We start from the raw sequence: 26,050 nt of genomic DNA, 5'->3' as shown, positions 1-26,050 counted from the left end.
AGTTGCGCGCACACACACACACCTCATGCCAAATTTGCAAGGTAATTAAGCCATGTATCGGACTGGTAGTCTAGCTCTACTGTATCAGAGAATAGCACAGACAAGCACACACAGACTTTCTGGCTGGTCTGCATTCTTTACTAAACATGGTTCAAACTAGGAGGCTCACACACTCCAACAATCAGATGCAAACTCTGATTGGCCCAGATCTAGTTTAGGGGTCTAAATTCTCACATCATCTGTCAGGGTAGGAATGCTACACTCAGGTACTCACAAACACATGTACACACTCACACACGCACAAACAAAACCTGTTGAGGCTGGGGTTGGGACTATGGGTTCAACCCTGCACATCTTACCACTTCACTCCTTATCTGGTTTAAATGTCATGCCCTCCCACCCCTCCCCCTCCACCCTAACAACCCTTCATCCCCATTCCCTCCTTCTCCCAACCACCCCCCTCTCTCCCTCCAACTCCTCCTCTTCCCATATACAAAACTAGTTTTGCTTGATGTGAAACCTTGAGGATTGTATTAGTGACAAGGACAGCTTTCAGCTACTCTCTGCATTCAGCCCTGCAACGTAAGTCAGGCCTAGGTTGTTTTTACTCTCTGTCTATTTACCACCCCCCTCTCTGTTCTCACTTGTTGTCTCTACTTCTCTCTGTAGATATTTATTTTTCTTCAACTTTTTTCCCTCTTTCTGTCAACCTCTCTTCCCTCCCTCTTTTCTCCATACAATCAGATGAATCTCTTTAGTGTAAGCTGTGCAAGGAAGAACTTCCCATAGCATGGTGAGATGGAACCCCCCCCACACACAGACACACACACAATTATCATGTGGCTGTGAGAGGAGGAAGTGTGTTTTGATCCTGTTCTAGCACCTGGGAATTGTCAACACTACAACACTGTCTTAGAAACCAATCAACCAATCACACTGGTCTGTCACTTAGATTTTAATAAACCACACAACAGCAGACACTTGCTCACACGCTCTCTCTCTCTCTCTCTCTCTCTCTCTCTCTCTCTCTCTCTCTCTCTCTCACACACACACACACACCTTGTTTTCTTTCTTCCCATCTTCACATAACCACTTGTGATATAACCTACATCTCTCAGCTCTACCAGTCTGTACACGACAGCACAACGCCTTCAACCACAGGTGTCCGCTTCACATACTTTCTGCCTGTTCCCCAGCTCGGAAATTCTACAGTACAGCTAAAGGGACATTCCGCTGATATTGGACTGTACCAAGTGTGCAGGCTTGCTTGGCTATATTATACACATAAAAGAGAATCAAGCTATCGGGGGGCAGGGGCTGGGGTTTCTCTAGTCATTATACTTAGGTCCCAGGATCCCTAGGATCCTTTATGATAACAACTATGTTCAATTCAATGTATTTGATCAAGAGGGACAGTGTACACTTATGAACATTAAAAAGTAAATGCACCCGATTATAGCCAAAAGGCTAGTTTCCGTTGGCAGTCCCCCATGTTGTGTGTGTGTGTGTGTGTGTATGTGCGTTTATGTAAACAAACCAGCTCTTCCACTGGTTCATCAGAGATGTGACCACACTGCCTTGGGAAACCTGCTGCATGACCTTATTGAGGTCAGAGGTTTGCCATGTTAAAGGGCAGGAGTTGCCTCTTTCAATATATTCTAGAAGGTTGGCTCGATCTAGAAGGCTGGCTTGTATTTTCTGGAACATTGTGTAGATTACTGAACTTAAAGTCCCTAAAGTGATGTAATAAATGTCATTTTCTTATTACGTAACTTCATTATAGAACCATAAAAAGCCATTTCCCTATTCATAGCTGCCATGTTTGTTTGCCATACCAGCAACCAGGCAGCTACACAAAGTTGAAACAGTTTGTTGTGGTTCAGTAAAAAACCTCACTCTCGAGTGTAATGGGGCCTTTCTGCTGTTTTCTATGACAACAACCAGCTGGATCAAATATGCTCAATAGAAGCTGTAGACGTGAGCTGTAAGTGAGGCGGTGACATTCGATTGTATGTTGAAAAGTGCTGACATCTCAGAACCTTTTAACAGGTGAATACACACTGTTGCACTATTTCGGTGATGACTAGCAATGGGGGTTCTAACAGAACGCAGTCCAATGGGGGAGGGGGGGGGGGGGCTGGGCAGTGAAGTGAGTTGGTTTAGTTTCTGCTGAGGTTAACAGTAACATTCAGCTCAGCTGACCTTACTCCAGATGACTGTTTGTCACAGAAACCGCTGGACAGTGAAGTGAGGTGGTTTAGTCTCTGCTGAGGTTAACAGTAACATTCAGCTCAGCTGACCAGACTCCAGATGACAGTTTGTCACAGATAGCATTGGGGTAGATTTCTCAAGAACTATACGGACAAAAAGTGACATTGATGGGTGAAAGTGGGTAGTTTTTGTGTGTGTGAGAGAGAGAGAGAGAGAGAGAGAGAGAGAGAGAGAGAGAGAGAGAGAGAGAGAGAGAGAGAGAGAGAGAGAGAGGAAATGTCCTAATGAAGCACTGGTTACAGAGAAAAAAAAAGTTGATCGGAGCCGCCAAAGGCCTAGGTTAGGTGACATTTAGCACTGCATAGGGTTCCACCGTACAGTACAGTACCACGTACATCACTTACTTGGACACGGTTGTTTTTACTGTGAGGACAGTTTGAACGATCGTTCCATATACTAACACGAGACACCCGTAGCTTTACAAACGTTACTGTATAGTAAAATGGTTTTGTGACAGCCAGGCATAAATATTTTTGGACATTGCATTCTAAAGTTTAAGGTAGCGTAGCTATCTAATTTCCATGAAACAATAGTTCCCCGTTCATTCATTACTCTTGCCTTGCTTCCTGTAAATCAGAATTCCAACTCGCATGTTAGGACAGAGGGCGGGCGAGCGCGTAGGCTACTACTGGCTAGCTAGCTTAGCGTAAGAGTTTTCCCTATCACTGTTTAGAAACAGGCAAACTAGCTGGAAACTTCGTTGCGTTCAAGTTACCTCCGTTGTCCTTAGTGCTGGCGTTTTCTTCAAAGCTTGTTTGAAGGAGTTCTCCATGGATCCAGTCATGATCATAACTTCACACCCGAGTAAAATCCATAAAAATAAAAGCCCCCTCTTAAATTCCCCGGCAGATCACACTAAACTCCCAGTCCTTTTGCTCTTTTCCTCGTCCGAACACTGAGCGCTAAATTCAAGAAAAAAATGACGGCGTCTTGGAGAGAAAAAAAGAATAAACTTTTCTAATGTATCCGATTTAAGTAAAAATTAGTAACCACACGTCAACCGCACGCACCTATCAAGTTAAAATAATGAAAGTAGTACATATTTCGCATCAGGTTATCCATTTAATATGATTAAAAATCCATTCAGGATGAAAGTTGACTTCATCTGTCCCAAATTGTCAGCGCCGCAGCATCCGAATACGGAATCGCTGTGAAAGTGACAGTTTCAATAACGTCACTTCTCCCACCGGTAAGTAAAGTCAGAGATCTGTAAAACGGTCGTTAGATAGTCTTTATTTTGCAGCGAACGATTAGCTAATGTTGTCAGTAAACTGCACAAAGCTATGCTAACTTCCACGAGAAGCTATCAACTTTTCTGATATGTTCTCTTGCAGCAACAGCTTAACGTTAGGGACACTTGATTTTGCTGTACTGGGTAATACCGCACGTCATGGTGCAGAGCTGACCAGTGACGCCGGTTTTTCCTTGTGCGGCGTGGGAACAGTAAACGACTATTTCAATTCCTCCCAATTTCCAGGTTTAAACTGTTTTGTCAACGTTACAAATTGTCCTTGACATTCTTTAACATGTAATGCCCATTTATGACGGTCTTCATTCAAAAAGGGATTAAAGTCTACAATTGAAAAGATTCAGTTTTTTGTATTTGTATAGCTTCCAATAAAATAGCTTTTATTGCATGATTAAAACATTTCGTTTTGGGTCACGGTCCCTCACCGCCGGTACAGGTGTAACCAGTGTGCTTAAATGCTTATCGGACATATCTGCCAAAAGAATGATTGGGGGAGGTTAGGATAAGTGCACATACTCATTACACCACAAAACGTTGCTCCGGTTTAAGGGACACAGACTCTACTAGTCACCACATGAGATTCTCATCTAGATCTAGATTCCTTTCATATCCTACCACCTTTGACAACTTCTACAATGCATCTTAACATTGTGTGACACTTCCCATCTCACTCTTTTAAACTGGCTTTGTATCTTTCTCCTGCTAATCCTCATTCTGACAGTCCTCTAAGGGAGTGTTTTCACCATTGCCCAAATCTCTGCCTTGGCAGTTCAGAGGTTAAGATGAAACACCTGTCCTGTCCTTGAGGCATGTTGAGGGTTGTCGTGTAGACATTCAGTAAGACAGGTTTCAGCGTTCCCCCACCCTCCCCACCAGACAAGCTCAGCTCACCAATGACACAGTTTATTGCACAACATTCCCATAAAATTGGGAAAGTATAATTCAAAAAGGAAACAAAGTCATATTGAAAGAACATGTAGGTGTACAAATAAAAACTGAAAATAAACAGTATGTACAATTTTACATAAAACTGTTACACGCCTTACTAAATAATTTATTTGTAACAGGTATAAAGGAAGAAAAAGTAGATATAAAGTCATACCCTAGAAAGAAATAATCAGGGTTAAAAATAAATAAAAGAATGTGATGGGTAGCACATAACCTGCAGTAGCCTAGCATCTTACACACACAGTGAAGCATGTCATCATAATCATTTTAACCAGCAAAATATATTCTCTTTGCCTAAAGCCCGTTTTGTTCCATGCCATTAAGACTCCATTGCACAGGTGCCGTCTTCAGATAGTGTTGCTTTCAATCAAATACAACATCATGATTGACAGTGACATAGCCATTCGTTTTCCACATCTCTGTAATAAACAGTAAGCTGGTACATTTTCACCAACATATTCCCACAAACTATCCTTTCAAAGCATGCGGTACAGCCGTAAACATTGAATGTTGGAGGCAAAGCAATAAAACTGTAGAGAAAAAATTAGAAAATACTAACGATCCTACTCAATTTCCAACCGTTTCGATGATCTTGTGTATCTCGACCGTCCCAATCCCATGTTCGAGAGTAAAATTCTATCCCTTTATCAATTGAAATCACAGCATTGCGTTTACAGAGTTTACTAGAACATTCCTCACATGTCAAAGAGAGCGTAAAAACATTTCCCTCCAACATTCCAAATGGGTAGCTATAAAATATTTCCCTTAGGCGTTTTCATCAGGGCAGCTATAAAAAGCACAGTTGTTGAGTATCAGTTGCCTGGAGAGGATCTGAGGTAGGCCTGTACCTGTGATAGTGTGTTCACGACCAACTTCTAGCATTGGAAACGTTATAAAAATTCAGTTTATCTTTAACAACTCAGATATGATAATAACAATAATAATAAATGTTATTTGTATCGCAATTTATATTATTATACTTTTAAGCAATTTCAAAGTGCTACAGAGCATATAATAATGCAAAATAAAAGAATCAAAGTTAATAATAAAAATTTAAAGAGATCAAGGTCAATAAATAGACTGTCTGTATATGGTGAATACTGACAGTCTCTAGGGCTGTACTCACAATATAGTCCACCTCCCAACACAATAAGGGTGGTTGAGATTTTCAGGGCAGGTATACTTGTAAACAAACAGGAAATCGAACACAGACATATAATTGGCATAATGGTGAGCTTGATAGTATCTCCGGATGACACTGACTACAAGTGGGAAGTATTAAAGGCCTATCGATTCCGTGTGATGACAGGTCAGCGTTTCCTTCCTATAAACTAGCTAATGATTGTACAGAAAAGTAGTCAATTTAAACCGTATTAGTTTCAATGTCTTGATTATTCATTTAAACTTAACAGAAAAGTCTTTGGCTTTCTTGTCCTATAACCATGAAAAAAAAATCTAAATGCTAAAAAATACAAAGAAACATTCAAAAGCAGGAGAATTCCATTATCTCAAGCAGCTTGGGAGTCACATCACCAGTTCAGCTTCCTGTGTCTTACATCACAGATTGTGGACATGATGCCCTCTTGTGCCAAGATTGAATACTGCTAAGTGCAGGATCCTACAGGTCTGACAGCTCTGGCGTGGGGAGGAGGGGAGAACACACTGGGGTCACAGTAGTGCACAGTCGGCCATGTTGTGTCACAGTTGACTACTGAAGTCGGCTGCCCTCCAGGAGCACTGCCCCCCCCCCCCGCCATTATCTGTCTGCCCATCAGGGAGCAGTCTGCCCCCACCTGCGACAGCCATGGTGCCCTGGTGGTCTAGAGCAGGATTTGAGCCACGTAGGGAGAGTGAGTGCTGGCTACTGCTGCCAGCAAGGGCAGGTCACTGGACTCGATCCTGGAACCAGAGCACACAGAACCAGGCTCAGGATGGAGAACGGTTAGATAGGGCTTACAGCAACATTTGCCCAGAACCAGGGTACTCGTCAATTAATTATTAATGATCTATAAATTATGACGGTTAAACTGACGGTCTGAACTGTATACAACTGTATACAACAATACACTTACACTTACACACTAAGTGTAAGTGTATTGTCTAGTGTGTGCTGTGTAGTGTCTAGTATATTATTTGACAGGATCTACAGCATACTACACACTACTACTAACTGCTCACCCCAGCACCATTCCCAGCTCCTTGACATGGACCCTAGTCTGACCCTTCAGATACTCTGCCAGCATCCTGCTCTTGAAGTAGATCTCCTGCAGACGATCTTCAAGGTGCATCACACACTAGGCAGGGGGGGGGGGGGGGGGGGGGGGGGGGGTAGAGAGAAAGAAATGGAGATCGAGACAAAGCGAAAGAGTGAGAACAGCAGACCTAGTAGTGCTAGCGATAGCAGTAATAAATTCCCGCTGACTCTAAAATACATACAGTACCATTGAATGGGAAAATGTGTCCAAACTTTTGACTGGTACTGTAGATGCAACAGTAATACGAGCGCTGTAGCAAATACACTGTAGTAGAACACAGTGTGACAATGTCACTTACAAAGTTGGGTGAGAGGTTGAGTTTGTAGAGCTGGTTAGTGGACTGCAGCAGGCTGGACACCAGGCTAGACACCAGCACCTCCTTCCCCAGCTTATTGGTGTCCGTGGGCCTCCTCTGGCTGCTGGCCACCTGAACCGTCCACTTGTCCGTATCCGCTATGATGCACACAGCTTCCGCTATGGGCTCGTCCAGCACTGGGTGCTGAGGGGACAAGACCCAGGGAGAAGGAGAGTGTGTGAGAGAATGTGCATGCGCAAGTGTGACAAAGAGATAGTGTGTTGTGTGTGTGTGTCTTCACATTCTGTATTTGTCTATATAAAACATTTAATATATCTGATTACCTACAACAATATTATTATGACTCCATTACCTTAGCGTAACCCCTGTAACCCCTACCTGCACAGCATGGTCAAGGTCAGCCATGAGGCCCTGCTTCAGCTTGTCGTCGCTAGGGAGACCGTGCAGGACAAAGTCAGGCACGTAAGTGGGACAGTACCCTCCAAACAGCGACCGGCCGAAGTTGGCAATGCTGGGTTTGGAGAAGTTCTCCACCAGCTTCGCCCTGTTACAACAAGCAGGACCAAGTAGGTAAGTTGTTTTTACACTAAGCTTGTGTGTGTGTTTTGTAGTGTAGTTTTGTGTCTGTGGTTTTGTGTGTATGAATGTGTATAAGTATTTGTGTGTGGTAGGATTGGCTGATAAGACTAATACATTGGGAATCAATGGTGGGCTGAATCACGGTGTCTTTTTTTGTCCTTTGGTTCTTTAAATGTAAAGTATGTTTTTTTAAAAAAGGATTTAAGATTGATGGCTTGGTAACTTGGCCTCATGCAGTTGAGGTGGCTGCTGCTGTCAGTGCTACAGTAGCATGTTCAGCTGGATGATACACCGGCAAATAGTGGTTAAATTGATTACAAAACTTGCAGTTCAATTAGTTTATTTGAATATTCTATTACACACACACACACACAGTGAGGGAAAAAAAGTATTTGATCCCCTGCTGATATTGTACGTTTGCCCTCTGACAAAGAAATGATCAGTCTATAATTTTTATGGTAGGTTTATTTGAACAGTGAGAGACAGAATAACAACAAAACCCCTCTGCAACACATGACTTAGTACTTGGTGGCAAAAGACACCTGGGAGCCAGAAATCTTTCTGATTGAGATGGGGTCAAATACATTTTTCACACATTATAATGCAAATCAATTTATAAACATTTTGACATGCATTTTTCTGGATTTTGTTGTTGTTATTCGGTCTCTCACTGTTCAAATACACCTACCATTAAAATTATAGACTGATCATTTCTTTGTCAGTGGACAAACGTACAAAATCAGCAGGGAATCAAAAAATGTTTCCCCTCACTGTCCATTGTGACAGGAGACTTTCTCGACGAGAGTTCTTCCACTCCTAAACTAGCCATGACACTTTTTTCTTTTATTATTTGCTGTTTGAAACACGAGCATCCTGCATTGATCTGTTGGGATTCAACATGCCCGTTTAGAACACAGAACCTTTTTGTTGCCGCAACTAGCTTGCTCTGTTAGTCGGTCCATAAAAATGTGCTTACGGCCTACTGTATGTGGTCACAGCTAATTTGCGCCTGTAAATCATCAAATGAACACTTTAATAAGTGAGTGTGTGTACATATATACACAGACACACACAGTATATGTATGGTATTGCGTGTGTGTTCCAGCTCCTCACCCAGGGAAGGGGACCACCACCTCCTCCTGCCAGTCGTCCTGGTCCGTTTCCCCAGTGTAGTAGCTGTCGTTGTTCCTGTGTGTTTCCTGACTGGTGTCCTCACTCTCACTGTCCCCCAGAGCGCTGTCCGAGCTCTCGTTCCTGGGGATCTCCCACTCGCCGGACGGCGCAGTCTTCCTGGGCTCGCCACGGTCCTCCTGGGGCCCCGTGACGGATATGATGATTTCCCGGTCCTTTTCCGCTGTGCAGTGTCCACAGCTACTAGGTCCCCAAGGGTCCATGGAACCACAACGGCACCTGTCTGGACCCTCATTGTTTCCCTGGCCTCTGACTCCTTTCCCTGTCACCCCCGAGGGGTCCAGCAGCTCCTTTTGGATTTTGTCCGTGCCTCCCACCTCTCGGCATTGCTTGGCAAGGTCGTCAATGGTCCTGGTTTCCACTGGGTTGTCGTCGCTGAAGTATTCGTCGAACAGATCCATGCACTCCTCACTGGTGTGAGGTACCCACTGGGGCATCTTACTGGTCACCCGCAGCAGAGTGCTGTCCTTCCCCCCTGCCTCCTTGGTCTTGGTTTGGTCCACTGCTAATTGGATAGTCTTTGACTGCACCTCCCTACCGGCTCCTCCCCCTCTGTGCCCTCCACTGCTCCCCCTCTGCTGTTCTTGTTTCAGGAGTTGTTGTTGTTTGAGGAGTTGGTGTTGTTGTTGTCTGTGTTTTTTATGCTTCCTCATTTCCTCCTCCATCTTCCTCCCACGACTCTCCGTGTCAGAGTCAGGTGACATTGAGTCACCAATCAGAAAGGTCACCTTAGTGGCTGGCTCCTCCTCTTCCCCCTCTGACAAAAAGACCGCCGGGCCGTGGAAGGAGCCCGGTACCGGTACCGGCAGGGGCAGGTTCTTGTCGGGGGGCTTCTTCTCCATAGGTATGCCTGAGGGTCTAAACACCTTGGTGGGCCCAGTCTCAGTGACCTCAACCACTCCAGCCTCCATCTGTTGTTGACTGATTTCCAGACTCGCCTTAGGCTCAGCACCCAGCACGCATGCGTGCTCCCTGGGGGAGGCAGAGCCCACGCGCACCACCATCTCCTGCTTTGCCTCCACACCAGAGGGGCTGGAGGACTCTCTCCGGGGGCCTTGACCTAGACTAGACACGGCCTCCGTCTCCCCGGCCTCCACTGTCCGTGAGACGGAATGGAGAACACTGATCCTAGAGCTCTGGCCGTCCTCCTCTTCCTCGTATTTCTTGGGGGGGGGTGTGACTGTACTCAGCTCCTCCATGTCCGTGTATGTGCTGTTCTGCAGGCTGTTGTCTGAGGAGGGGTAGCTACAGTCTCTGTCTCCTTCACGGACCTCTGGTTCGGGCTCAGCTCCAATTCCAGGCCCAGGTTCAGCCCCAGGCCCATCCTGAGCTCCAGCTACCACCGTCTCCTGTCCCTGGGCTCCCTGGCTGAGGTAGTCCCCACTGGGCTTGTGGACGGTGATCAGGACGTACTCGGACTCCTCCACCTCTCCACGTCGCAGAGAGGTGGTGATGAGTGAGCCAGGGATGACAATAGCCTCATCCTCGTGGCTGTCTAGCAGGTGGGTCTCCAGCAGCTCAGAGCAGCGGATGAAGTAAGTGAGGACATAGAGGAGTCTCTGGACCAGGTCCTGCCGCCGGCCCAAAACCACCGTCCTGGACAGACGCACTGGAGAACCGATGGCCCCATAAAGGTCGCCTGAAGAACAGCGGAAAGCAACGGTACCAAGGAATACAGGAGAACACAGGGGAAACACAGGAAACATTATTTCATTAATATGATAAAAATCAGGGTTGGTGTTATAATAAACAGGTTATAGTAGATTCCTTGAATCATTGCAGTGAGTTGCCCTGATCCACCACTAGAGGGAGTAATGTTCCAACTTAATGAAGTTGGTCTATCCCGCTGATTACAAGCTAAGGGCCAGTGTCTAACCTGTGTGTGCGTGTGTGCATGTTCTAACCTAGCTGTGCCCAGAGAGGGTTGTAGGGGTGTGTCTTGGCCAGCATGTCCACACTCTGGGACGAGTGCTTCTCTAAAAAGATCTTGATTGGTGGTTGCCCATTGGGCATCACCGTGGGAACCCAGGCCAGGTGATTGGTAAGGATGGCCGTCAGGAGGGCAGGGAGAAACCTGGGAACCAGGAAATGATGGTCAGGTAGATAGAGTAGGGTAGAGTAGAGTAGGGTAGAGTAGAGTACATACAATAGCATTGCGGTATTATGCGTCAGCATTCTGTATTTTGCCTGGGTACCCAAGTTAGTTCGCAATCCCAAGTCAGGTTATGACTGAAGCGGTCATCAAAAGTATTACCGATGGTCAGACACACTCTCATTAGCTTTTTCATACACCGTCACACACTCACATGCTGTCTGTACGGTTTTCAGTGTGTGTGTGTGCACGTGTATGTATGACTCACTCCTCCTCAACCACAGTCTACTTCCCTGTTCCCCGTCTCATGACTGGCATCACTCAGCACATGCCAGTTAGATCATGGGACTGGGAGAGACAGGAAGTGTGTGTGTGCGTTAGGGATGTTCATGATTAACCATAAATCGATTAATTGCCGTTAAGAATTTAACCGGTTAAAAATGTATTAACCGATAACAACTGCCGTCTACATTGTTGAACTACAAATAGCAGTAATTGCGCTTTATTCATCATTACCGCCGCTGTTTCAGAATTGTATGAAATGTCATGAAGTTGCTTTACCACTTCCGTTTTCTCTCCACTTGAGAGGATGAGCAACTGGAACCATGAAAGGCATCAATCACTTGCGAAGTCATGTCAACCAAATAAACAACAGTGCAATTAGCCTACAGCAAAGCACTTACTGTTTCGGCTCAGTCAGGTACGGAGCCCCGGAGCTAACATAGATAAAAAATGTATTGTATTTTGTGTCCACGATTTATTAAACCGTGCCCGCTTTTTACTAATTTGTTCCCAAATTTGTGTTCAATCATGCGCACGTTTTACCAATGTGTTCCCTTATTTTATGTCTGTTAGGCTACTTAGGACAATATAATCTACACTTTTGTTTCTGCTTGATTTGTTTGAACTTGAGCAAATTACCATAAAGCATTTTGATGAACCCTGAATTTAGCATGAATAATAATAATAATCCATAATATGGATTTAAGGAAATAATATAGGCATGTATATAAATTAGAGCAGTCAGTTAAACGCATTATTAACGGCGTACTTTTTTTCCCGCAAGATTCTTTTTGGCCTAGCAAACTTTTCGCTTTTACGTTTTTTTCACATGCTGTTGCAACAACTACTGACGTTAGAAAAACACCACACTGGATCTAGCTAGACCGGAAACAAAACAACAGGCACGCCGCACACACTTGTTTGGGCTTGCGATCCGGCTAAAGAGTAGTAGGCTAATGTTACGTTTTGAGTGGAGGACGAGTGCGAGACACCGAAATGGATGCCAATAAGATTCTGAATGGAAAGTTTACTTTTAAAAGTTGCCAAATGGTTCCATTGACAAGACCAAAGTGATCTGTGTGTTTTGTCGTTGTGAACTGAGCTATCATCGCAGCACGTCCAGTCTGAAATACCACTTGATGGCCAAGCACACAGCTGCTGCGACTTCTCCGCCCCCTCGTCAAAGCCAGGCGATTGCAATGTTGTTTTCAATAAAAAAAACTTTTGCACTAAGCAATCCAATCCACTTTTCCATGTTGATGAGAGCATTAAAATTAGAAAAAATTATGGGACAAAAAGAAATCAAGGGACATTTAGAATAGATAAAAATTTGCGATTAATTGCGAGTTAACTATGACATTAATGCGATTAAATATTTTAATCGTTTGACAGCACTAATATAAATAAAGGCATGTTTCTAGGCAATGTAGGCTAGTGTCATGCAAATAAAGGCACTGTGATGACATTGTGTTTCCATAGCATCCTCCTCCATTTCTTAACACACCAACTTCTGTTGAGAACACACACCAACGTGTCCACTTCCATAGACACTAACAGCTAATAATGCGAATTAAGCGAATAACTTAATTTACAACAATTAACAATACAAAGTTAGAATTAGTTGGCCTCTGTGTTGAAATCTATAGTCTCGCCATAGTTCACTTGCAACTGAAGATGCTCCGCCTAAACTCATACCAAGGTCCCCCAGCTCTGCCTAAACTCATACCAGGGCCCCCTGGCTCTGCTTAAAATCATATTAAGGGCCCCCGGCTCCACCTAAACTCATACCAGGGCCCCCTAGCTCTGCCTAAAATCATACTACGGCCCCCCAACTCCACCGAAACTATTAGCAGGGCCCCCCAGCTCCATCTAAACTCATACCAGGACCCCCCAGCTCCGCCTAAACTCATACCAATTGCCCTAATACACCGTCATATACATCACTAGACCAAGCAAGAAAGCTCTTTAAAAGATGACGCCTCGTTCATTTCTATGGAAAGTGCTCAGTGGCGCAGTGAGGCCAAGCCTGTCAGCGTCAGGTCAGTCAGCATTCGGCTCATGTTCCTTTTTTGTGTTCATGCCCTTTTCATAACCGCAAGCAAAATCAAGGAAGGGTCAAGAAACCACATTGCTTAACTTGCATGTTCAACCTCAAGGCACCACAAACGCCAACGCTTGCTAGTATGTAGCCTACTGTGCCTGCAGAAATTATACTTTTATACTTATTATATTATACTTCAGATTTTGGAAATACTTTTAGCCCATATTCACCAGATTGTCATAAGCATCTGGACTTTGTAGAGACATTGCCGTGATTTTGGCCTATTCAGAAGGAAAAAACATAGGACTACTGATTTGGATGTGTAGCTATAGCTTTTGGCAAATTAGTGACTTTCACTCACAAATTTGTGACTTTAGAATCTTTGAAATTCTGAGATTTCTTTTTAACCTACAATCACCCAAGCACTATTAACACTATTACTAGTAGCTAGCGAACTCCGGCTGCTCGTTTAAATTGTTTGTGCTTTGTAAATCAATGTTTCTCCTAATTAATGTGCCCCTATTATTGTTTAAATACAACTTAAACTGAGAAAAGGGGTGCATTTTGCATTTGAGTCCTTAATGATTAATCAATAATTGATTGTTAAAGTGTTCAACTATCGGTAAAGGAAAATGCACAAAATGTGCAACCGTAGTGTAAGTGTGTGTGTGTAGCTGCATTAGCTGAGTTTGGCTGCATGTGTGTGTCAGATAGTTCTGGTCTTACTGGTTCTTGGAGGCCTGCTCCAGGAGCTGGGACAGCTCCTTCATGAACTGGGCACACAGCAGGGTCTTCTCGGGGGCTCCAGACATCATGGTGAGCCAGACAGGCTCAACCACACGGGGCATGGTGTACAGGTTACAGATGGTCATCCTGCAGGAGCAGGGTAAAGTGAAGGGGGGGGGAGAGGGGAGATATAAGAGACATAGACAAACACAGAGAAAGTGTCAGAGACAGCTCACTCCAGTTATTACTACCAGAGCACTACTACCACCTCTAGCAGAGCCAACCCTCAACACAATGCCAATTGCATCACTCCAGATCCTCAAACGGTAGGCTGCAGAGAATGAGTACTGACTTTGATTTTATGACACGTCATATGATGCCCTTATCTTTCAAGAGGAGCCTCAAAGGCTTTCAAAAGACTTGTTAGGTGTGTTCGACATTGGCTGCATGAAACAACCGGCGATAGTTGCCGCTTGCAGTCGGGGAGGAGTTAAAAACAGCTCCGTAAAGTCGGACATTCCAGCTTCTCGTGGTTTACTGCGTTGACGTCAGTCATAGCCGATCAAGCGCCGAGTTTACATTTACATTTAGTCATTTAGCAGACGCTCTTATCCAGAGCGACTTACAGTAAGTACAGGGACATTCCCCCCGAGGCAAGTAGGGTGAAGTGCCTTGCCCAAGGACACAACGTCATTTGACTCGGCCGGGAATCGAACTGGCAACCTTCAGATTACTAGCCCGACTCCCTCACCGCTCAGCCACCTGACTTCAGTTTACCTTGTCATAGTTAAATAACGACAGTTCGGTGGGTAAAATGGACATACAGTGAACCTCAAAGTCCATTGACACCTCTTTCCTATGCAAATCTCAAAATTTAAAACTGTGGATGTAAAACGGTAGCTTGGCTCTGCCCTCCTACGTAGTTCCGCTCAAATCAACTTTTTGTAGGGTCCAATCAGCGAACAGACGGAGTGGCTGAGAACGATGACGATGTTGTGCGCTAGTTTGAGTTGTAGTTCAGTAATGGCGGCGGAAAAAGATGCGAGCGAAGCTATTTGGCCTGTTGTGGCAACGCTGCTGAATATCCAGAAGTTAAAGCCGGAGCAAGAACAATCCTTGCTGAGTTTTGTTGGTGGCCATGATGTTGTGGCCCTCCTCCCCACGGGGTTCAGGAAAAAAGTTTGAATTTTCAGCTATGGCAGCTAGCTCCGTTACGGTAGTGGTGAAGGAGTTGGCTAAGGTGAACACTAATGATTAGTTGGCAGATCAGAGTGGCTCTGGGCAGATCCAATAGTTTTAAACTTCAACAGAGTACCCGCCTTCCAGGAAGTTAACGCTTGTCAATGGAGAGATCCCAGACCCTCTGTACAAATGAAATGTACTACAGTCTGGTTAGGACCAGAATAGTAAAACAGTCGGTTTCCAAAAATCCCCCGTTGCGACGTCACAACAGGGGCTCCACCTTTTTTGGCTCTGGTCTGTACCTTTGTCATGTCCCAAAATTTGCTGCGCGCTGCTGTGTAGTCTACTTCCACGGAATTACAAAGAAGAACGTTTTTCAAGGATATAAAAAATGGACTACGGTCGTACATGCAGTGTTCCAGGCTGTACAGGGAATGCTGACCATTTTCAGTCTTCCCAAGAAACCAAACACTCGACGGGCTGTGATGTTTGTCTATGAAAAGATCCCTGTGCAGTATGACCCTCAATTACACATTTGCTCGAACCACTTCACCGAGACAGTTTAAAAACCTGGGACAATGTAAAGCAGGATTTGCTAAGAAGCTGTTGCTGAAAAGAGGTGCTGTTCCGACCTTATGTTCATCACAACCGCAAGCTGTAGTATGATTTTGTCGCTAACAGTTATTAGCAATGCTAACTTATCCTGCCTGTAGCATAGGTAGAATGTGTGATTTAGTTTATTGGCAATGGGGCTAATGTTATTTCATGTTCCTGACTGTGTTTAATTCAAATAAACAACCTGTGTTGTCATGTAAATATACAATTCACGATGCATGTTTGTCCAGATCTATTTTTCAGCAAGATAGCTAGAGCTGAATTGAATCACGATAGTTTCGGTGCTAAGCTTTGGGTGACCCAGGGGAGGGGGGGCATAGGCTGGCATAGGCTGACAATAACATAGGCTATATGATCATAAACATAAAATAAAAATAAATAATAGGCTATATGATCATTTATTTATTGAACCTTAACAAAATTGCAAAGTGCAAATGTAAAAAAAATTTTTTTGTGGCATTTAGTCCAGTGCTTCTGTCGCTTTCAGTGGTTGTTTAATGTCTTTAATGTGTCTTGTCCATGTATTAAAGCAATAATGATAAAAAATAAAACATTCTAAATAATAAATACTTTATATGGCCACATATTAAAATCAGAAAATTAAGACACTTTTCACTCCTCCTCATATATTAAAGCAATAATGATAAAAAGGCGTCAGGGTGCTCAGTGTTGCCAGATTGGAAATGGCTAAGTTTGGTCCGGAATTTGAGCATTAGCGAAACTGAAGGTGTCAGAATAAATATAAAAAACACGTCAAGGTTGTTGTGTGTGAGTCTGGCCAATCATGAAATAGCTGTGTCGTCATTAGAACCCGTGCAGTTGCTCTTGAGAAAATTCTAGTACTTTGATGGATCCGTCACAGTGACCTAGCCTCGGCACTGCATGAAGTCGATCACACCTGTTGTCTCTTCAGGAGGGGTGAGGGGGGGGGGGTCAACCTCTCCAGCCCAGAGGAGCAATGTCAAACAGTTTCTTGCCCCGCAGGGGGGTGCAGAGAGATGGCCAAACCTTGTAAGTATTCTGCTAGCCAGAACAAAGGAATTGACCAATAACGGACAGTTATGGTGATGGTACAAAACATTTCTCAAGGACTACACTGCCGGAGGACACTTAAGGGTGTGAAATTGTGTACTATCCTCCTATCTTTTCTGTGTGATGTATTTACATTTAGTCATTTAGCAGACGCTCTTATCCAGAGCGACTTACAATAAGTATTTGATGCTTTAATGTAACTTGAAAGGAAGTTAGTCAGTCAATCTTGGTAGCCAATGTGTTGTAATCTACTGCTGTTGGTACAATAAAACATTGACTGCCACAAATTGATAATTTTGCGTTTTTACTGTTTTACATGCCAAAAATCAGTGTAGAGCTGCACGCAGCGCATTGATTCGCTCAGCCACTTCTTGCCCCGCTCGCGTTCTCTCTCTCACTACCACGGACCAGTCTGTGAATAGCCCCCTCTCTCCATGCACACTCTGAATCAAAGCGCGGGACAAACTGCTTCTTCCCTCAGAGAAGACGGATGGGCCAGAAAATCTATTCAAAGTTTACGAACGGTTTGGCCCAATCCCAATATGCACCCTCACAGACTCACTGACTTTGAGGCGCGTTCTCGCTATGTGAGGGCTTAGGGCTGTCCCACAGACAAATCGTCAAGTGTGCAGGGGCTCTTTTGCAGACATTTTGAGACCTTTATGCACCCTTTTCGTTAGTCCGCATTTTTGCTGACTTTAGCAAAGGGAATTGATATAAAAATATTTGAAATAAATTTTGAAATATTTGAATAAATAATATTTGAAATAAAAATATTTTGTGATCTTATCTGTCTGTGTCTCACACCAGAAAGTCCTTTAACGGTGTATTTTATTTACCTGAAGAGGTAGCACCTTTGTTCCTGTTCCAATGTTCCATGGTTTTTCATTTTACCGTGTTCTTAAACCATAATACCCCAAGTAAGCCTGGGTCTATTTGACAGTATTTGCGGATGGTGTTTGCCTCAGGTCTGATTTGTGGGCGGTGGTGGGGGCAGCACAGCACAGTGATTGTCTAAGTGGAACAACGGGTCTACAGTTCATTGGTTGCAGAGAGAGAGTAGACAGAGGGTAAGAGACAAAAAAGAGAAAGAGAGGAGACCCTCATATCCTCCATTCAGAATTGGGACATTCCTCTAGCAAGCCACCAACACAGCCTTGGGCAGAAGGCCAGGGGCTTACACACACACGTGGGGGAATCTCTCAGGACTTAGGAATGTCTCGAACAGAGGCGTTAACAGTTGAGTTGTTGCCTACTGTAATGCTGAACAGGAAAAAGCAACACAGTGTGAACTCCTTACTTTGCCAGATAGCTTGTCAGAGTTACCCTGATGCTAACAAAAGATACAGTAGAAATATTAGCGTAATGCTACCAGGAGATAGCATTAGGCTAATATTCTTAATGTAACAATAAATGGAGCAGGGAATAGTAGCTTGCAAGAGCTAGCCTAAACCTAGGTGTGTGTAGGGGCATGCCCCTTCATTTATGTGTATTGGTTTACAGTAAAAAAAAAAAAAAGGGAACGTGAATAAATCAAACTCCAAACTATTTCCCCTCTATTTTCTCAGAAGAACAGGAAGAGCGTAGGAGGTTGTCCAGTCAGGGCATTAGCGGTATTGGAGTTAGTCCAATTCTCAGTAAGCAGGCTGGTGCTGAGTACTGTAGGCTGCCTGCCAGGCTCCTATTAAAAGCAGCCAGGGGGCAGTCACATGGGGGGAGGGAAGAAGCTTGGGCCTAGCCTTACAACCTTACCCTCACACGATCACATGAACTACCTGGCCAGACTTTGTGAACTTTATTTACATTTACATTTTGTCATTTAGCAGACGCTCTTATCTAGAGCGACTTACAGTAAGTACAGGGACATTCCCCCCGAGGCAAGTAGGGTGAAGTGCCTTGCACAACGTCGTTTTTCACAGCCAGGAATCGAACCAACAACCTTCTGATTAATAGCCCAACTCCCTAACCGCTCAGCCATCTGACCCCCCACTTTATAGTGAGGAATGTTTAAATTGAGGAAGTGCATTGACCTCTGTGCAGTGAGAGCTTATATAATCACATATAGTGGATTCAGAAAGTATTTGGACCCTTTCATCTTATTGTGTTGTAGATCTCATTGTAAAATGATACAATTGCAATTTTACACGTTAATCAACACTCAATTACCAAATAAAAACATGTTTTTAGACATTTTGCCAAAAACTGAGATCTCTAATTTTAATTGGGTGTGCTTGCCTTCGGCGAGCACAACCATTGTTCTCTCTCGTATATATTTATTATTTCCCCACCCCTAAAAAAACTTGAATATTTGAACTACATAGACAACATCGTTGTCAAAATGTTCATCTTAGTCACGATTTAGTTGCTTGTATTCGCGTGAACGTTCCGTTTGACAGTTTAGGCTTGAATTAAGTTATTGTGGCAAAAAGTGCTTTGTGTGCACAAAGGGAACTCAGTGCTAGCTTACGTCACAACGACAGCACACGTTAGCAATGACGCATAGATACTAGCACGTCGTAAAGGCCGAATTATACTACTCCATTTTAACAAAGACGGACACAGGGAACGCCCTCTCCGATGTGGAACGCCCTCTCCATGAGCAGTGTCTTGTGTTCGCCTGACAAAGCGCTACGTTCTGCCCATAGGGTTATATTTTTAATCAGACCAGAGAATCCTTTTCCTCATGCTGTCTGAGTCCTTTAACCTTTTCATTGTCCTGTTAAATTTGCCTGAAAACGCCTAAACAGCATACCCAAAGTAAATTGGAAGCTGTTCTTGAACCATTTGGAGTACATGCATGTAAATGATCTCTTTTGAAAGCTGACACTCTGAAGTTATGTCCCCTGTTGTCAGGACCCCTGTCAGTCCTACTAGTGTTGAGTAATAGAAGCTTGAACACAAGGAAAGTGAAAATTTCTATTTCCGTCTAGATTTTGTTTTGAAAACAGAGGCCTGAAGAGGCCTAGAGGTGGTAGGTATTAGCTGGAAGACTAAATTGGACAACAGGTTGAAGCCTTACCCAATTCAAATCAAAAGTCAAACATAATACCACAATATATTCATATTTGACACATGTTTTTATAAGAGTACATCCAGGCATTTTCTAAAAGGGCCTTTTGGAGACTCCAAAATGACCCTTTGTAACCAAGGTCAAATACTCAGGATAAAAGGTATTATTTTTCATAATTGTTATCTCTAATGAAAGGTGGTACTTATAACTATCATATATAATAGTTAAATCCCTAATTAGTATTACTGAAACACAAAAATTGAAGCATGAACACATTGGAGTGCTTTATCTGATTCCCAGGATTGGCACACAAAGAAAACTGATTCTGTCAACCATATTGCGCAATCGACTCTTATTTTGAAGGCTACACAGACGCATACAAATGAGGTATTGGCATTTTCAGCTAGCTGTCAGCTACAAGGCTAACGAGCTAATTTCAGAGCCAGTCGAAGCCAGTTCGAGAAATTAGTTTAGAACGAGTGTGGGGGGGGGGGCGGGGGGCAGGACGCACAGACCTAGTTGGCTTTAGAGGGCTGTCAACGGGGCATGGAAGCTCCTATTGGGTCAAACAAGGTGTCAATCAAAAGGGGAGGGTTCAACGGACATTTTGATGCCTTCATATCGTAAATACTCCGTTGCTAACCGGAGAAGAGAACACATTTATGTGAACAAGTTGTTTCTTCCGTCGGCTAAGTTGCATAATGAAACAAAGGATAATGGCTATTCATGAATGTAAAACATTGTATTTGGACGAATTACTTTACATGGTTAGATACTTTGAACCCTTGGGAATGTACGCAGATCAAGTTTTGATGTGTTGTTTGCATACCTGGACGACACAGAACCTTTGAGGGTAAGTAGAGACGTTTGGCTTTGTAAACAACACCAAAGTGGTGACTGGACAAAGACGTTGACTAAACTTGTTGTTGTGACTCGATCTTGAAATGGTTTACATATCTACAAGCACAAGAATCGTAGCTTTCCAATGATGTATAACATGTGTAGTAGTCTAAAAAAATTATTTATTAACATTTAGTGCGTAGTAACAGGGGGGGGTAGGGGGCAGTCGAAAAACAGGTTAAAGGGGTCATTGACTGATTTTATAGGGTATTTCACACTGTTCCTTAAGGTCTCCGAATAGAGTATGTAACATTGGTTGTGCTGAATGTTCTCCCTTTTATGGTATGTTCATAAATATTTAGAAGAGCTGCGCGCTGATTGCTTGGTTTACAATGAGTGAAGCTGCGGAGCAAAGACCCAACATGCATCGTGAATTGTAGGTTTACATGACAACACAGATTTATTCGAATGAAACAGTCAGGAAAATGAAATAACGTTTCACGAAATAAATAGCCCCATTGCCAAGAAACAAAATCAACACACATTCTACCTATGCTAGATACAGGAGATGTTAGCGCCAAATCATACTTACAGCTTGCGTTTGTGATGAGCCTACAGTCGGAACAGCACCTCTTTTCAACAACAGCTTATTAGCAAATCCTGCTTTAAATTGTCCAAGGTTTTCAAAACTGTCTTTGGTGAAATGGTTTGAGCAAATGAATAATTGAGTGTCGAACTTTACAGGGATTTTCTCATAGACAAACATCAGCCATGCCCGTCTAGTGTTTGGTTCCTTGGGAAGACTATGAAAAGTGTCAGCATTCCCTGTACAGCCTTGAACACTGCATTTACGACCGTGGTCCATTTTCAATATCCTTGAAAAACTTCAAAACTTTCTTCTTTGTAATTCCCGTGGAAGTACACAGAGCAGCGCGCAGCTTAACTAGTGTGTGAGATCTACGCAAACCCTGAGATTGGGGTGTGACAAAGGTACAGACCAGAGCCAAAGAAGGTGGAGCCACCTTTGTGACGTCACAAAGGTGGCTTTTTGAAAGCCGACCGTTTTACAGCGGCAGTTTCAAATTGTGAGATTTGCAGAGGAAAGAGGTGTCAATTGACTTTGAGGTTCACTGTATGTCCATTTTTACCCACCGAACTGTCGTTATTCAACTATGACAAGGTAAACTCGGTTTTGCAGTCAATGACCCCTTTAAATGCTGTTTGGCAGACTCGAAGCTGGCCTATGACTAATCCATGTATGTGTTAATTGACAAGGGGTTCAGATGAATGGACGAGGAACTGTTCAGTAACTGAAGGGTCTTACAGTATGTACTGTTAAGAAAACGGGAGGTTTTACGTTTATGGGCTTGAACATTTTTCCCTGAGTATTTTTAGCCCTTTGGGCAGAATGCAAACTTTATAATCAAACTTGGTTTGCAGCCAGTGAGTTTTGAGGCTGTGTAAATGAGACATTTTTGTTAAAGTTTTTCATTAATTTGCAAACATAAAAAAAACATGTTTTCACTTTGGCGTTATGGGTAATTGAGTGTACATTACTGGGCAAAAAATGCCGGATGTATCAATTCACAAATAATCTACACTTTTTTTTGTTGCAAAATGTGAAGTGGAAAAGTGGGGTCAGAATACTTTCTGAAGTGGTTTATCATCAGACAGTGATTAAGCATAGTACACTTCAAGCACAAGTTAATGCAGTGTCGTCCTAGCATAGTACAGACCTAGTGTGTACCTTTGTGATGTCAGACCTTTGTGTTTGTGTGGCTGTGATGGTCAGAGTGTGTGTGCGTGTGTGTGTGTGTGTGTGCGTGCGTGGTTGTGAAGATGTGTGTTTGTGTTGGGGTGTGTGTGGCCATTGTTGTATTAGAGTGTTCGTGCAGGATTGAATGCGTGTGCGTGTGTGTGCATCTCTGCCTGAGTGTGTATGTGTGTGCATGGTTGAGTGTGTGTGTGTGTGTGTGTGCGTGCATGCCCACCTGCCTGCGCGTGCATACATTATATTGCCAAAAGTATTCACTCAGCTATCCAAATCATTGAATTCATGTGTTCCAATCACTTCCATAGCCACAGGTGTATAAAATCAAGCACCTAGGCATGCAGACTACTTCTACAAACGTTTGTGAAAGAATGGGTTGCTCTCAAGAGCTCAGTGAATTCCAGCATGGTACCGTGATAGGATGCCAACTGCATCCAAGCCTTACAGTGCAATGAAAAGCATCGGATGCAGTGGTGTAAGCCACCACTGGACAGTCACAAATCACGCTTCTCCGTCAGGCAATCTGATGGACGAGTCTGGGTTTGGCGGTTACCAGGAGAACGGTACTTGTCTGACTGCATTGTGCCTAGTGTAAAGTTTGGTGGAGGGGGGATTATGGTGTGGTGTTCCGGTGAAAGGAACTGTTAATGCTTCAGCATACCAAGACATTTTGGACAATTTCATGCTCCCAACTTTGTGGGAACAGTTTGGAGATGGCCCCTTCCTGTTCCAACATGACTGCGCACCAGTGCACAAAGAAAGGGCCATAAAGACATGGATGAGCGAGTTTGGTGTGGAAGAACGTGACTGGCCTGCACAGAGTCCTGACCTCAACCCGATAGAACACCTTTGGGATGGATTAGAGTGGAGATCAGTGTCTGCCCTCACAAATGCACTTCTGGAAGAATGGTCAAAAATGACCATAAACACACTCCTAAACCTTGTGGAAGCCTTCCTAGAAGAGTTGAAGCTGTTATAGCTGCAAAGGGTGGGCCCGACATCATATAAAATCCTTTGGTTTCAGAATGGGATGTCACTCACGTTCATGTGCGTGTGAAGGCAGACGAGCGAATACTTTTGGCAATATAGTGTACATGCATGTCTCTCCCTACCCTACATCAAGCAGCTACATTTATTTGTTCCATGATCTCAGACACCCAAGTGGTCCTAAGCCAGGCTGAGACAGAAAAAATATTTATTTATCTCCTGCAATGGCATTCGTGCAGCGAGCCAGGCCATATTATTTACAGTTCTGGTCTGGACTCTGGTCACATGACCCCACCGGGACTTCTACCAGGCAGGATTGGGTTGCCATGGCAACCCTCCAGCAGACATATGACTGGGAAGCTTTCAGATAGCAACGTTTGGGCAACGATGCAGAGTTCAGAGATACACACGTGAGAGGCACACACATACACACACAGACAATTGCACGGGCACCAACGCACATATTCAAACAGGAGTCCATACACTGGAGCGCACACAAGCACACAATGCACAATACACAAGCACATTTTCTGGGGTGTCCCAGAATGCATTTGCCCCAGGGTTGAGCCTAACTTTGCAGTCATAGGTGGACAAGCAGATGAAGCGTACAACCCTACAACTCCCTCTTGACTGTGTGTGTGTGTGTGTGTATGCATGCATACAGTTAGGTCCATAAGTATTTGGACATTGACACAATTTTCATAATTTTGGCTCTGTATACCACCACAATGGATTTGAAATGAAACAATCAAGATGTGCTTTAAGTGCAGACTTTCAGCTTTAATTTCAGGGTATTTACATCCAAATTAGGTGAACGGTGTAGGAATTACAACACATTTTATATGTGCCCCCCCCCCCCCTTTTTAAGGGACCAAAAATAATTGGACAAACTAACATAATCATAAATCTAATTGTCACTTTTAATACTTGGTTGCAAATCCTTTGCAGTCAATGACAGCCTGAAGTCTGGAACCCATAGACATCACCAGACGCTGCGTTTCGTCCCTGGTGATGCTCTGCCAGGCCTCTACTGCAACTGTCTTCAGTTCCTGCTTGTTCTTGGGGCATTTTCCCTTCAGTTTTGTCTTTAGCAAGTGAAATGCATGCTCAATTGGATTTAGGTCAGGTGATTGACTTGGCCATTGCAGAACATTCCACTTCTTTGCCTTAAAAAAATCTTTGGTTGCTTTCGCAGTATGCTTCGGGTCATTGTCCTTCTGCACTGTGAAGCACCGTCCTATGAGTTCTGAAGCATTTGGCTGAATCTGAGCAGATAATATTGCCCGAAACACTTCAGAATTCATCCTACTGCTTTTGTCAGCAGTCACATCATTGATAAATACAAGGGAACCAGTTCCATTGGCAGCCATACATGCCCACGCCATAACACTACCTCCACCATGCTTCACTGATGAGGTGGTATGCTTTGGATCGTGAGCAGTTCCTTCCCTTCTCCATACTCTTCTCTTCCCATCATTCTGGTACAAGTTGATCTTGGTCTCATCTGTCCATAGGATGTTGTTCCAGAACTGTCCAGGCTCTTTTAGATGTTTTTTGGCAAACTCTAATCTGGTCTTCCTGTTTTTGAGACTCACCAATGGTTTACATCTTGTGGTGAACCCTCTGTATTTACTCTGGTGAAGTCTTATCTTAATTGCTGACTTTGACACAGATACGCCTACCTCCTGGAAAGTGTTCTTGATCTGGCCAACTGTTGTGAAGGGGTTTTTCTTCACCAGGGAAAGAATTCTTCTGTCATCCACCACAGTTGTTTTCCGTGGTCTTCCGGGTCTTTTGGTGTTGCTGAGCTCACCAGTGCGTTCTTTCTTTTTAAGAATGTACCAAACAGTTGATTTGGCCACACCTAATGTTTTTGCTATCTCTCTGATAGGTTTGTTTTGATTTTTCAGCCCAACGATGGCTTGCTTCACTGATGGTGACAGCTCTTTGGACTTCATATTGAGAGTTGACAGCAACAGATTCCAAACACAAATACCATACTTGAAATGAACTCTAGACCTTTTATCTGCTCCTTGTCAATGAAATAACGAACTCCCTTTATGAGGGAATAACATACACCTGGCCATGGAACAGCTGAGCAGCCAATTGTCCAATTACTTTTGGTCCCTTAAAAAGGGGGGGGGCCACATATAACATGTATTGTAATTCTTACACCGTTCATGTGTTCATGTAAATACCCTGAAATTAAAGCTGAAAGTCTGCACTTAAAGCACATCTTGATTGTTTCATTTCAAATCCATTGTGGTGGTATACAGAGCCAAAATGATGAAAATTGTGTCAATGTCCAAATACTTATGGACCTAACTGTATGTGTGTGCATACTTCTGTGTGCATATGCACAGTTGTGAAAGACCCTGCTTTCTTGACTTTTCCTAGATGTGAGATCCTAGATTTTTAAATGTTCAAAATCATGTTCATGTTTTGGTTGAATTGCGCATTCGGCCATATTTTCCCCTGCCTTTCAAGGCTGTAATTCCCCTTTCTATCAGCAGATGTCACAAAGGATTCCCTCTGTCACTCAGACAAAGGTTATGCATCTTAAATAAAATATGTCCAGCAAAAAAATTTGAGTTATAGATATAGTCTATAATTATGTGCAAAATGATGACAAAGATGTAAGTAAATTCTATTAAGTGCATGAG

At 43.6% G+C, this 26,050-nt stretch overlaps 2 protein-coding genes across 6 annotated transcripts in view; both read right to left on the bottom strand.

Moving 5' to 3' along the window:
• The window catches only part of LOC136933698 (rap guanine nucleotide exchange factor 6-like), a 119,589-nt gene extending 116,017 nt beyond the window's left edge, over positions 1-3,572 (bottom strand). For both annotated transcript variants that reach the window (XM_067229190.1, XM_067229191.1), the window contains exon 1: positions 2,987-3,572. In XM_067229190.1, the coding sequence (XP_067085291.1) occupies positions 2,987-3,061 (75 nt within the window). In that variant the 5' untranslated portion in view covers positions 3,062-3,572. The remainder of the gene's footprint in view (positions 1-2,986) is intronic.
• An 835-nt stretch (positions 3,573-4,407) lies between these two features.
• The window catches only part of fnip1 (folliculin interacting protein 1), a 45,338-nt gene continuing 23,695 nt past the window's right edge, over positions 4,408-26,050 (bottom strand). For all 4 annotated transcript variants that reach the window (XM_067229197.1, XM_067229194.1, XM_067229195.1 and 1 more), the window contains 7 exons: positions 13,951-14,097; positions 10,714-10,883; positions 8,732-10,448; positions 7,418-7,583; positions 7,022-7,222; positions 6,647-6,762; positions 4,408-6,367 (listed from right to left, as the gene is read on the bottom strand). In XM_067229197.1, the coding sequence (XP_067085298.1) occupies positions 6,289-6,367; positions 6,647-6,762; positions 7,022-7,222; positions 7,418-7,583; positions 8,732-10,448; positions 10,714-10,883; positions 13,951-14,097 (2,596 nt within the window). In that variant the 3' untranslated portion in view covers positions 4,408-6,288. The remainder of the gene's footprint in view (positions 6,368-6,646; positions 6,763-7,021; positions 7,223-7,417; positions 7,584-8,731; positions 10,449-10,713; positions 10,884-13,950; positions 14,098-26,050) is intronic.

Source organism: Osmerus mordax, chromosome 25 (assembly GCF_038355195.1).
Source record: "Osmerus mordax isolate fOsmMor3 chromosome 25, fOsmMor3.pri, whole genome shotgun sequence".
In the NCBI taxonomy this organism is placed as follows: domain Eukaryota; kingdom Metazoa; phylum Chordata; class Actinopteri; order Osmeriformes; family Osmeridae; genus Osmerus; species Osmerus mordax.
Note: the sequence above shows the minus strand (reverse complement) of the source record. Positions and strands in the feature narration are given on the sequence as shown.